Below are 14,000 nucleotides of genomic sequence, written 5' to 3' on the forward strand. Positions count from 1 at the left end.
TTCTACACATATTGTTAAGAATAATACCAAGCAGGTATATTTAAGTCCGGTGGAGTCATAATTATGATGCCTCCGGTAATTCTAGGGTAGTTAAAATTTTGGTAGTTCTAGGGTTAAACCAGGCCCGAACGTACCTTGCCAGGGTGCACAAACTGAAAAGTCAGTGTTTTGTCATCCTCTTATTATTGTTTGATTTGTTATCATTGCTGTGTAGGCCTGTGTTTCCTCGTCTCTGATGGTCAAAAGTGCAACACAAGGCGATGTCAAATAACTGGTATCGTTCATGAAGAGGTCAGCTCTATCAACACTGTTGGAGTCTTGTACTACACTTCACTAACTAAACAGCACGCCCAATGGCGAAACGTGATCTATGGCCAGAGAGTCTATACACTGTTTTCTCCAGATTCACAATGCAACATGATAGTACGCTACGTGAACTTCTACATTCAAGGAGGATCAGCCTGTCAAACAGATATTCAAATTATCCGTGGAGGGAAGGTGGAAACAACATGGCGCCACATCGCATATTGTAGCCGAACGGAACAAAGCTGTCTTCGATGGCATGTTCTGGATTCACTGTCATCTAACCTAAGGCAACAGTGTCCGCAGCCATCTCAAGTGAGAGTCTTCATCAAACCATTGGTGGCAAACAATGCAGTCTATAAGTGCAGTGTCAGTGCAAATACGATCAATATACCGATCATCCGTCTCTTCATGGAATGTAAGTGAAGTATAAAGGCAGGTCTATCTAGTGTTCGTGCGAATCAATTAACTTTAATTATTATTATATAGCAGTGCGAGCAGAATATGTACAGATAAAACACTTTTCCGTGGTGGTACGTCAATGTTTCCTTCCCAGGAAAAGGGAAAAGCCCTTATCATTTCACACCGGTAAGGCCTGTGCGGTGATCTAACGTCATATGTTGCCTTGCTTTTCTTATACAGTCATGTAGTTTCTGGATAGCAAATGCAGAATCTATCATAGTATGCGTTTCAAATGGTCATTATATCTCCATAGAGATAGTTATTGCTAATGAGAGGGAGTTTTCCACACACCAATATAGCTTTGATGCGTGCGGGAAACAATACGGAAGCCAGCCGGGTCAACAGAAGGTAATAATCAATCTCATATTTGTTTTCTACAACATCATAAAGTCCGTGTCCGTTGCCCGTCTCTACATTAGTTATTTTCACAGTTTACGTCAGGTAAGGATACAGCAAAAAACACTCCAAGACTTAAGGAAAGTACCATACAAATAAGTTTCATATCGTCTACTAAACCCTGCTCAGGATAAATAAAGCGTCTGCTCTGATCGTCAAAGCTCATGCTTCCTGCGGAATGACATGACACTTGACTGACTCACGACTGAGTCTGCAGCACATAAGAAGCCCATCGAACATTCCACACGGCAAACCTGCAGCAAGAAAGGACAACTCCCTGCTCAATTCACAGTGTTGTGGGAAATTCACACACATCAGTTGAGCTTGAGTAGGCTAACAAATTTTCAGTTCCGAGACCGCTGCATTATGTAGTGCGATCCGAGTCAAAACATCACTAGCCACACCAACTAAATCTTACAGTGACGCTCCGCTTCCAGGGGCAAAAACATCTTCTGAGCACCACGCAGCATCGTGACTCACTGTCGCACATGGAGTTGTGAGATCATACGCTGAGGGTCGTTGCCATTCGCAACGCTGCCACCTCCAACCAGCTAGTCTTATCCCCACGCAGGGGACAACAGAACCAACGAAAATGTTTCAACTCCGGTGGTAATTGCTAAAGGAACACACAGTGTCCTGCCAAGTGATGTGGACACAGGACACGGTCTACTGTGAGAGTGGGATAATGCAGCGAAGGCAGGTCAAGTAGTGTGGCGCAGGTGCAGCAGGTGGGGATAATAAGGACTGTGATGATTAGTATAGTGACGATGAGCATCAAGAAGATGAGGAGGGCGACGACGATGGGGATGGAGATAACAAGAAGATATCGGCGGGGTACAAGCACCTGTTGTCAAGTGAGCGGAGTCGTCAGTCACGTGATGGTTCATGGTTTAGAGTTGTGTGTTGGGTTTCGCAATTTCTCTAAATTGAAGGTTTTTAATTGTAGGTTAGTGCATGGCAGGTAGGGCCTTGTGGCCTGTTTCTTCCTTTTCCAAAGGTATCAAATCGCTCTATGTACTACCTTTCACACTATTAGGTCCTTGTTTGCCGTTACTGTCTTTTCTGTTGAAAACTGGTGCACTTTCTCTACACATTCTCTGTATTTTCTTTCATAGCAATAACGTGGAGTTATTCCAACTGATAACTGTCACAAGGAAGTGTTTTAGGAATTTACTTACCAACGGTGGCAAATGACAGTCACTCTTTTCAGCTGCTGCTCTTCATCTATAATTATCAAAGATCTTAGCTACTTCAAAATTTGTGCTTTTCTGTGAAATACACGATGTGCCCGATGTTTGTTCCGCGGTGAACTGTGATCTGGCTCGAATAAAGAATGTATACATAATACATGTGAAAATAAGTACAAGCTTGATACTTTCTCTACATAGGAGTTATATGAAGCACCTGGTCAAAGTAATGACGAGAGACAAAAATGAATGGTGTTGATCATCATCACACTGCCCAATTGAATCATTCTTGCTACATTCTATAAACCTTTATCCGTCTAGACTGCCCTGATGTTGTCCAGGCTGGCAACTTTGGTTACCGGTTTTGTTTGTACCTACCAATTTGCTTGTGGTTACTCCAGATTCGACCGTGGAAGAGCCCACTACATTGGCACCCACTTCACATGGGCCTATGCCGACAACTGGCATAGCAAGACTGGCAACATCCAAATATATACCAGCTAAACCAAGAACTACATCCATTTCACCGACCATCACCGCAACAGAGCACACCACACAGCCTACATCCGAGGTCCCAACAACAATTGGAAATTGGCCTGTGAAAGCATCCTGCGAAAAGCCCGGTATTGAAATGTTCACCTAGGACCATTTTGAAAGCACACCCTTTCTCCATCTTACAAATGTTCTCCATTGTCCGCATATAGAGCATAATTGTCTGATGAGTATTGAACTGTACCCGTGGGAAATAGACTCAAGAAGATTCAATTTGGAACTATCACCTAGTTAAGAACCTAGATACCCTCCGCCTGGATTAGCAAGGATATGCCAAGAGATGTGGTGAAATTGAATATTTCGTTCAGAGCAGAGACCCTGTTGTGACTTTTAAATTGACATCGACTTTATATGCAGAATGCATCCACATGTGGCCAGACCGCTAAAAAATCGCTGTATCCCACAGCCGACCACCACCCCAGTATCTCCCTCCACAAATCAAGAAAAAACCTTTACATTGTGCATGTATTTTCATTCCCAATTTGCCAAAAGCCTATCGCACACTCTGAGTACAATTGAGGATAAGTTTATGCGGCGTATTAAGGCTGAACTACAGACCTCTATACTATTGCAAGAGTCCTTACATTGTACAAGTATCGGCATTCGAAAGTTGCCAAAAAGCCTAATTCTCATTCTGTGTAAAGTTGAGGATAAGGATACGGGGCGTAAGACTGTAAAGCACGGACATTACAGTTATTGCTAGAGAGACACAATGGAGGTTAAGTGCATTTTGCAATTCTGATGAAAAGCCAAACCTTAATATTTCACTCGGATGGTGAGCCAATTGAATTATAGTGAAAAGAAGAAAGACAAAATGTTACGAGTTATGACTAACTGTCCACCAACGTAACCAGATCTTATACAGTTAGCGAGTGCAACAAAATGGAACAAAACCGACAAGGAGTACTGAGACATTGGTGGACAGTTAGTCATAACTCGTAACACTTTGTCCTTTTTCTTTTCTTAATATTTCACCTGGTATATGTACATCGTTATCCGACGGGAAATACCGTGATGATTGCATCCTTATGCCTATTGCACCGTTGTTCCTTTCCTTGTTTCATTGCCTTCAGGTTCGGTACAATCGCAGTCAACTGTAACAACCACATCATCCACTACGGCTTCAGCTGAACCACATATATCAAGTATGAACAGCGCTGGAACACACGAAAACGCAATCCCCACTACACGCGAAGCAACAGCTGCAGCTCCTCTACCGACAATTCAATCGACCAGCGCATCTCTGATTGCTGAATCGACAAACTACACCTGGATAGGTATACTGACTGGAAGCATTCTAACTGTGGTTCTTACTGCTGGACTATTTGCGATTTTATGTAAGATGTGCCGCCGAACCTCCGCGCAGGTCCGGATAATTGACACCCAAGCTCATACTAACAAGCCGGACACTCAGGCGTTCAGCAATCCTTACTATAGCTGCTCCGACTTGCGTGGAAATGCGTGTGATCCAACACGAACCGTGTATTATGCCAACCCACACCGAGACTACCCACCAAACCAACCAGGGGCTACGGGGACACAATACACAAACACTAATCCACAAGATTGCAACAACCTTTTGCTACAGACATCGAACACGTCCAAGGCTGAGGCAGAATACTCATTTGCTGGCGCAGTGGCAGACCACCATAACATGCCCCAACAGGAAAACCGGGAACATCCCCTTTACTCTTGTGCAGAGGAAACCTCGGTTCTAGACACACAGCAACGAACTGACTCCACCTATGATAGACTGCGCTATGCAAGCAAGGAATGGGGCACTGACGGAGACGCAAGGCAACAAGTGTATTCTGATGTGAAGGAAATTGACCATTTCCACCAACCACAACAGTCAGAGTCATCATACGACAAACTATGCCATCCCATGAGTGCGAAGGAACGGGAATTCAGCGGGGAGCGACAATCACAGATGGATCATGGCGAAGGCGCAAGTGCCCCCGAAGACCAGCCAGAGGAATTGGATCCTACGTACGACAACGTACCAGAGCACAAAGGTGGCAAGGAATCCTGCGCTATTGCAGACATACAGCAACAGGACTATGACAATGTTGATTTGCGTTAAAGGCGGTTTTACACAGGAGATACGTGCGGCAACCAAGATCCAAACGCCAAGCGTGAGCGAATATATATATATATATATGTACAGCTACGACGAGATATTGAAACCTTTGAATACACGAATGCAGACTTAGAGTGTTCGACCAGTTATGGAGTATGCCCCCCTCATCTGGATAGGTGCTCCGCCCAGCTACCTGCAACGCCTGGATCATATCCAACGCTGTGCTCTGCGAATCATCGGTCCAGGTGCACTATTACCTAGCCTGGCCATCCGTCGTACTGTTGCCTCGCTTGCCTGCCTATACAAGCTGCATTACCTGCCTGGCCCTCCGCAGCTGCTCTCTGTTTTGCCACCGCGCTATTTCCCCTCATCCAGCCCCAGAACTCGCAGCGAGCATGGTAGCGTCATTGGCCATGACCACCAGCTCCAACACCAGCTGCTTGCATCTGTCCCGCTGGCATTAAAGCGCTCGTTCCCACACTGCAGTATTAGTGACTGGAACTCCCTCCCCGCCGCTCTTCTGTCCCAGCCTCCCCACAGCAAGGGAATGCAAGCATTCAAAACTAATGTTTATCGCCATCTGCGAAGCACAAACTGGCTCTGGGCGGTCGACTCGCTATGATGATGCTCTCGTCGTTCTCCTCTATCCCTATCTATGCACCACAACTGGCTCAGAAAACCGACTCGCCATGATCAGCCATGATGATGCTCCTCTCAGTAACAGCCCTTGTAATTTGTTAATAGTCTCACAGTTTCTCCCGCACACTCGCTGATGTTAACCCTTCCTTTCTTTTCATTTTGCTGACTCGTACAGCTCTATCTTTTGTTTTTGGTGCGTGTTTTTGGCCGTGATGCCGAGACCTCAGGTCGGCAGAGCCATCAATGCCCCACCATCACTGCTGCGTCTCGGTGCAGCCCCTGCTCAATAGTTGTCACGTTTGTCTCAGTATAATTGTCTTTCTTTATTATTTTCGAGCTGGGAATGTGAACATAGTAAAAAAAAAATAAAAAAAAAAAAAAAAAAAAGTGAAAAAATGGAAACTTGCACGTATGCTTAAGTAGCTGCATTTGGCCATTGCCGTTTTGAATTTCACCACTTGAGTGCGTGTATGTACGTGAGATCACCTGTTTACATCATGTTGATGCCACTGACTTAAAAGCGTATCTCGTCACTTTATGCTGACCTTCGAGTAGGTTGATTCAACGCTAGTACTCCAGATACACAAGGATTCCTTCCGATGATCATTCTAACTGATCGACACTAAATTTCGATGCTAAATTTGCCTGGTACTTTGCACCACATCAAGTAGGCCCTTTGAATATACCACCAATATGGTCAACGTATTCCTGTGTTAAGAATGATTAGCGAACATATTAACAGTGCAATATCCTGCAACTGACCATGTAGAGTTACAAAAAAATCACATTTTGAGTTATACATACCCTGCACATGCATTAACATTTTCATTTTCCTGAAATCCCCCAATTCAGCGTAATGCATACACTGTAGTTTCTGCCATACCATAGATGGTGCATTGTACTGAACTACAACAATTTGACATCCGTATTTTCCAGATTTCATCTTTGGCAGTTTCTAATCAGCATCACCTGCTTACGTAATGAAATTCCTTTTTCTTGTCTAAACCATTTCCTTCCTCTAGTTTGTTCGCCTTGCTGCCTGAACCGATGTCCCTACTCCAGATTTCACAATACTGACCCTGCATATATCCATGCCTGCGTGCTGGGTGCCTGAAGAAGTTTATATTGGGCTAGGTGTTTCGGTGGTGTGAACTACATTGTCCTAGTCACATCAGACATCTTGAAACCTGCAGCAATTCATCTTTCATAGTCCGTTCAGGATCCTGTGAAACGGTTTTCAATTGAAATAGAACTGTAACTATGGTTTTGTACAATGTGTCTTATATTATAATGTTGGACGCAATAAGAGGTAATCTGATTAATTTTAATGTCTGAAGGAAAGAAACAGCACGAAGGAACTACAAATTACGTGATACCGTGCAATGAAACACCCGTCACTTGACTATCAGCTCATTCCATAACCAACCACGACACTGACAGATGTTACTGATGTTCTAAAACTTACTTCCAATCAACTCTTTCACGCATAGGATGTGCACTGGAACAGCTGACTCCATAATTGAAATATTACGTAGTTGTTATTCTTACGGAAATTGCCTTGAAAGACAAACGGCCGGCCAGCCCGAAATGCTATCACCATCGGCACAGATCCAGTACTGCATACAGAAACATACAATGTTCTCATCGTCCAAATCCTGAACGCCTGTACTTTAGGAATTCTGTAATTGGCGACTACTCCCGCAACGTAGCTGCCAATGTCTATAATGACGAAATATCGTGCAATGAGTTCCCATTACCGATTTCGCTCAAGTATTGTTCCGTCCTTTGGTAGGTTATATCAGTCACCTTCTGTAATACTGTGAACAAAAATGCTTCTGCAAGCGTTGGAGCTCGTGCCTCCTGCTGACTGACTTTCGCATGACTGACTTACAACTGCCGTTTGGAGTGCACCAGAAAGAGGCCTGATCATCCACTCGTCTAAATTTCAAAACTCCATCAGTGTCAGCCAGTCATTCGGTCCGCATGAAGCCCAGATTTTAAACCATCAGCCACAATATTCTTCTACAGTTATCTCCGAAGCAGTGAGATATCAGTAAGAAACACTGATATCAGTAAAAAACACTGCCACAAATAGGTTGAACTGATGAGTGCATTATCATGAAATAATAATTATATGATTGAATACTGCTGAAAGGCCATCTACCACGACGTGCCCTTTGTCGAAAAACGCTGTCAGGACTGCAGCAGCTTCGCGTGCTCCCCTAAAACGTCTCAACAACATGACCCCTGGATCACAGGAGTTTCACAGGGGTATCATGGTCAAGCCGATCGTTCACTTACATTGGTTTCACACACCGTTTGTTTCCACGAGTTGGTTCACCTAGCTTCTATCAGCTCATGATGCTTTGCGTCCGTGCTCCATAAAGAGAGAGAGAGCAAAATTTTTGGATGATATGTGTTACTGCTCCGAACTTTATTTCAATTAATCTAGAGTTAACTGCACTCTTTTGATTATACATGTACTTGCAAGTGTATTATGTCTAGTAGCTCTTTCATAATGCGGATAGTGACACAAACTGTGCAGCAGTACGAAAACGTACCAGCTATTGTCTCGATTGGTTCGTGGACTTCAATAGGGAACCGTACGCTGACCTCCGCCTTGCGGTCCAGATAAGAGAGAAAGCTGCTATGACATATGGGCATTGCTCTGACGGAGTCAATCAACAAATGGCACGTAGGACTTGCAAGGAGGAATTGGAGTACGGACACTGATGGGGAACACAAAGTACCTGATAAATAGTTCAAGGAGGATAACAGCACAGTGCGCTGAAAGGAAAAAAACTAGAATATGGGCTGGTGGATGAGGAATTCAACGCTCTTCATCATAAGAGTGCAAACAGTGTGACTTTGCGTTTAGCGGTTCTGTGGAAGATTGCCTGAGCTACTGTTGTCGTGTTGTCATGTTACTGCATTGATTTCAAGTTAGCGCTAAGACACTACTAAGTCTGAAGAACTAGAATACAATCATGGACATGATTGTAGTACAATCATGTGCATGATTGTACTACAAGCATGTACATGCATTTCAGTTATTGCAGAGAAGTAAACTGACCTCATACTGTCAACTTCTATTCGCGTAAACAAGGTGCGTATCGTGACCAGACAGGTGTGATTTTAAGTTTAGCTCACCAGTAGAATACCGGATGGCGTTAGACTGGCTGTCTCCAACCGTAACGACGCAAGAGTTTTCGAAATGGTACAGACAGAGTAGATGTACATGGGCCTAGATTCAAAACAAGTGAAGTCTGAGCAAGATAGGTTATTGCCGCAGATACACGCCACCTTCATACTGGCGTGAATTTATACACATATGCCACATATGATAAATTTCATGGGATGCTGTGTCAATTATTTGGATCCATCACCACACCATAACTGTGCGCTCCAGCCAACCGTGACACGTTGCCACACCATACACCATCAGCATAGCAAGACATTCATAGGTACTGAGTTCCTCCGTACAGCTGTTTGGAGTCCACAATTCTCGTCAGTGAAGGATAGGAGAGAGCATGTATTGTGTGGCGGGTGGTTAAAATTCTGTACAGAGCCGAATGAGTCCGCTTAACCATTATTAAATGCTGTATCTATGCTCATTCCACCCGGGAACATTAGTGAGAATTGTGGAGAAGCGACTGGTTTATCAGTCTAACTGTAAAATCTGTGCAATCACTTACTTCTATAACTATTTGTCATGGATGGAGTTGTGAATACTTCTCAGTTCACGCACATTCTTTTCCTACCTGCACTATGTTGGGACTATGCCGTTTCCTTGTGCTAGCACGCCACGTGCGTGCCACTGAACATATGGTGAAGTATGGTGAATAATTATTACTGCTATTCAAAAAGCAAGATCCACGGTAGGCCGTTGATAACCTAGTCTGCATGGCCATATCTCTTTGTAGCTTTTTGGTGCTACATGATATGGGCACGGCGACTTTACTTTTGAGTTTGACGCCCTACCTCTATCCAGCATGCCATATAATAAATGCAACGGGACAAGGATGGAGAAATACCGCAAAGGCCACGAATAATTACAAAACGTCGCATGGTCTTTATCACAACCACCATTCCTTTCACTCAACTGATTCGGAACTTGCTTTCTTCAGATTGGAGGCATTATGAAGTACACAACACGCACAGTACTGCCAATGGGTCAAAGCCACAAACTGTAGTCATAAATATTATCGCAAAGCCGCTTCTTCTGTGACGAAGCGGGTATCAATGCGAACTGACTGGAACATTACAAAACACCACTTGATGTTTGCCGAAAACTGAGCAGCATGGACTAACCCTAATAACGTCCTCACACTCACAGGATGAAACATAGAAGAAAGTTTAATAGTAAGCTTCTATCAACAAAGTGCATACATACACCCTCACATAACCTTATGACCGAAAAAGTGCAACCTTTCAACCAAACATACACACATAGATATGCGGACTCCCATCCACCCACACACGTAGATATACGACTGGCCAGCCTTCTTCTTCGAAAATGCGACTAGAGTCTACTTTAGTGCTCTACCACTTGACTTCTATTTACTGCTGATGATCTTCTACTGCGATGCGTCACAGACCAGGGGACTAACAAACAAACAAACATGAATAATCGTAGAGTAGTGCAAACTATGCATTCTCCTTCTCTACGCTTAGTTTCCAAAGAATACAGTATACCTTACTCACGACTGATGATAGTAATCCAACTTATAATTAGTACCCTGCAGCAACGGTGGGTCACTGCCCCGTGTGTATTGTGGATGATGTGTGTCACTGCCAACTAAAAACCAATTGGAACACGTTTTCAACTTGAAGCTGGCGAGAGCATCGATTTTAGGACATGGAGCTTTATAGAGAATTCAACTTCAATTCCTCTCCCTCACTAGCATAGCCTAGCGAGAAGGAACATGATGTTAAACGCAACCATTGATATGACGCTTGTTAATTTCACGACGCAATAGCTTCTAACGTTTCATTCGTAGCTGGTCAAACCAGGAACTTGCATTGTGGTCTACTACTCGGTCCTTTTCGCTGTCTACGTATGCAAACCCGAAACAGGGCTGACAAAGGTTTCCATGGGCTGCAGTGCGCAATCGTTAGTGTTAGTTGGAATGTACACTGGCCACCTCCTCATGATGAATAATTCTTAACACTGACAAGCACAAGAGTTGGGAGACGAGTTTGTGGATTAGTAGACGGATGTACAGATAATTGGCGACCGTATGATGCGTAGTGATAACGATACTGACCGAGTCACCAGATAATCCATGTAAGACAGTTTGCAACGTAAGCCTGAGCAATTCAAGAGAACTTTTCAGACGATTTGATTGGAATTTAAAACAATAATGTTCAAGAATATACCAGTAAGCAGCTCTTTGGTTTGAATGGATTTGTTCACACTTCCAGCTCCTATTTATCTGAACATTGTTGTCGAAGTACTGGCGATAAACTGACTACATTTAACAACCATACATAGGGCCATAACAAAAGAACACACATGGCAAAAAACCAATCAACAGGCTAAGTACGCAATCAGTGATCGTTGATCACCCGCAGGATACTAGTCTAGACGTACTGCACTATAATTGCATGGCGTTGTGTGGCCCTGCAGCTAGTGCCGACTGGCGCATGCATTGCATTCACGCATGGATAGCTCCGTTCAATCTGCCCACACATCCCGTACATTCACGATAAGTCACAAAAGGCATCCTGTGAGACCAACTATGCTGCACTGCATGTGTCTGTCAGTCCTCACAGTTGCCCATCTTAAACTCCACGGTCGGTCAGCAAATCCAGCCATATAACAGTAGCTGTTTGAATTTGTTCAATGTGACTAAATTGTGCGAGCGTCCAGGAATATTGAGACGGTCCTGCAGCATTGCTAGATTTCCTGTTTTGAATCGATGCCAAATCACATACTGTTCACGTTGCCTTGTTTGGCCAGGAACGCAGGTCAGTGTCAGTCCAGTGCAAGGTTCATCAAATATGGAAAACATGTTGTTTCCCTGAACGAAAAGGTGTTTTCTGATTCTACTGTTCAACAATGAAACATTGAGTGCGCCAAAGGCTAAATATGCCAAGCCTACGCTGTTAGCCATGTCCATGTCTGTCCACAGCACTGTATAACAATCATTTCGCCCTTCCGATTTCGGAATTGCGTTTTGCACAACCCTGTGGCATGCGGTGTGAGCATCGTGTCTGCTATAGCTTGCCATAATGCACCACGTGTCTGTCATCCCAGTCGTGGGATTTAACCACAGCTGTGCTAAGTGCTCTTACTTAGATGTAGGTGGTATAAGACCTGCGCCCCGACGAACGTCAACACAAGCAGTCACCACCTCATTTCCATGAAGATTTCAAAAGCTCCGCTCAACGGTTAGTCTGTTCAGAAAGTAAGAAAATCCTCCTCCACGCTAGAAAAGTATCAACGAGAGCTAGTAACAAGAGAAGGGAGTGATGATGCAGTTTCAAATAGTTCTACTTCTATCTGGTAAGAATGATGTACTGTTTGATGTACAGTTTTGACCATTTAAGGCTCAGAACACTTATTCTGAGCGATAAATTTTGTAAATCCAGAATTTCTGTTCAGTATAACGCAATGATTAGCCGCTCCATTTAAAAATTCCAAACCGGTACCCAAAATCTTCGTATGGCCTCTGAAGAGTGACGCTTCAATTATGTTGAACACATTATTCTACTCTCCGTTCGATCCAAACAGAAGTGCCTTCAGAGGCATATCCTGCCCATATTTTTGATTTTAAAAGACTTCTAGATCATGTGAGCAATCATGAGTTGAATATGTTAGTTCTAGATTCTGTTCTGGCAGCCCCCCCCCCCCCCCCTAGAATCAATCTCATCATTTGCGACACCTACGACTCACCTCCAACAATATGTGCTGCCTACATGTACCGGGGTATGTTGTATTTGTCGTGATGCAGTTTTTTTGGAATAGGTGAATGGAAGTTGGTTGGTCCAACGAGGAACACACGCTTCCTGCAGAACTGAAATCGTAAATTGAAGATGTATTTAACTGCCATTTTGTCTCTACTTTCCATACAACCTTCTGCCCCATCTGAAATCTTTGTGACACGTAGTTTCTTTGTGACACGTATTTTATAACGAAATAGTGGTGTGTACATGTACCTCTCTTTCTCTTCTTATGATTGATCTTGCTTTTGTGACACCTGTGCTTTTCAGGGTTCAGAACAGCTCTATTTTTGTCCTATTTTCTGTTACAATTCACAAGTGAGGGTTAGTGGCAATGTCTTACCCTCGGCTAATGTTTACAGTATAAAACCCTTTATCGAGCTCTACCATTTTTAATCAAGATGAGAAACCAAAAGCGGTAGTCAATCACACCGATTCTCCAAACTACCCTCCAACCTCCACCCCCCCCCCCCCCCACCCACCCCCAGACGAGTCTGGAATTAGAATGGGGTTTTGCACAAATCTAAATGAATTCATTGGAAATGAAAGGATACATGGGATTTTGGGTCCAATTCTAAATGATACGCAATCATCGACCGACTTTCGGCATCCTCAGTTAGCGCATGTCAAACGGACTCGATGGAAATGAGAGCTAACCAGGTTCATTCTAACTTTACCTCAACTGAGGCTGCGTTCTGTGTACTAACAATGGACATCACCACCTTGTCCCTGGCCTTTGTTCACATAGTGTAACGCAATGGTTCTGAAATGAAGTTTTAAATGCACGGAAACCGTATGATGAATTACCCGACAACCCGAACATATAAGTTGTTATGAACTGTCTCTGTTAAGGGCTAAGCTTGATGGTCAACGGTGAGCAAACTTGCAACAGAAGGCAATGTTTATTGACAGGCTATTACCAAGTGCAGGCCAAGTCTATCAACACTGCTGGAGTCTTGTACTACACTGCCGCCTTGCCACAGCACTCTCGATGGCGAAAGGTTACGAGGGAACAGGTTGTCTCTGCACATTTTTTGCCAGAATCACGATGCAACATGCTAGTACAGTATGCGAACGTCTTCATTCGAAGGGGATCAACCTGTCAAGTAGACGTTACACTTAAGCGAGGAACGTACACCCGTTCTGTTACTGGCAAACATTCCTGTACCAAAGGAGGAAGTTGTATTCGATGGATTGGCCTGGATACACTGCCATCGAATCTAAGACATCAATGTCCAAGTCCATCTCGAATAACAGTCTCTATCAGGCCAGTAGTGAGGGATGGTGTAGGCTCACAATGCAGTGTCAGTGCAGACAGTCACAACCGTACGATAATTCGTATCTTCATGGAATGTAAGTGACCAGCAACGACACGTTTCTTTGGTACTCATGTTGAAGAATATTATCGTAATGAAATAATTTTAGTAAAGCATGGT

The 14,000-nt window shown here is 43.8% G+C and overlaps 1 protein-coding gene across 1 annotated transcript; it reads left to right on the forward strand.

Moving 5' to 3' along the window:
• The first annotated feature begins 512 nt into the window (after window positions 1-512).
• On the forward strand, window positions 513-5,048 carry LOC135830639 (mucin-2-like). Its single transcript, XM_065342871.1, has 3 exons — window positions 513-721; window positions 2,750-2,971; window positions 3,974-5,048. The coding sequence occupies exons 1-3, from the start codon at window positions 715-717 to the stop codon at window positions 4,981-4,983; spliced, it is 1,239 nt and encodes a 412-aa protein (XP_065198943.1). The 5' UTR covers window positions 513-714; the 3' UTR covers window positions 4,984-5,048.
• The last annotated feature ends 8,952 nt before the right edge of the window (window positions 5,049-14,000 follow it).

The sequence above is a fragment of the Sycon ciliatum genome, unplaced genomic scaffold (genome assembly GCF_964019385.1).
Source record: "Sycon ciliatum unplaced genomic scaffold, ocSycCili1.1 SCAFFOLD_2397, whole genome shotgun sequence".
NCBI lineage: Eukaryota > Metazoa > Porifera > Calcarea > Leucosolenida > Sycettidae > Sycon > Sycon ciliatum.

Excerpts from the sequence above, each read along its gene's own strand:
- LOC135830639 (XM_065342871.1), top strand. Across the intron at positions 2,972-3,973 it reads AGCATCCTGCGAAAAGCCCG|GTTCGGTACAATCGCAGTCA; the intron begins GTATTGAAATGT and ends CATTGCCTTCAG.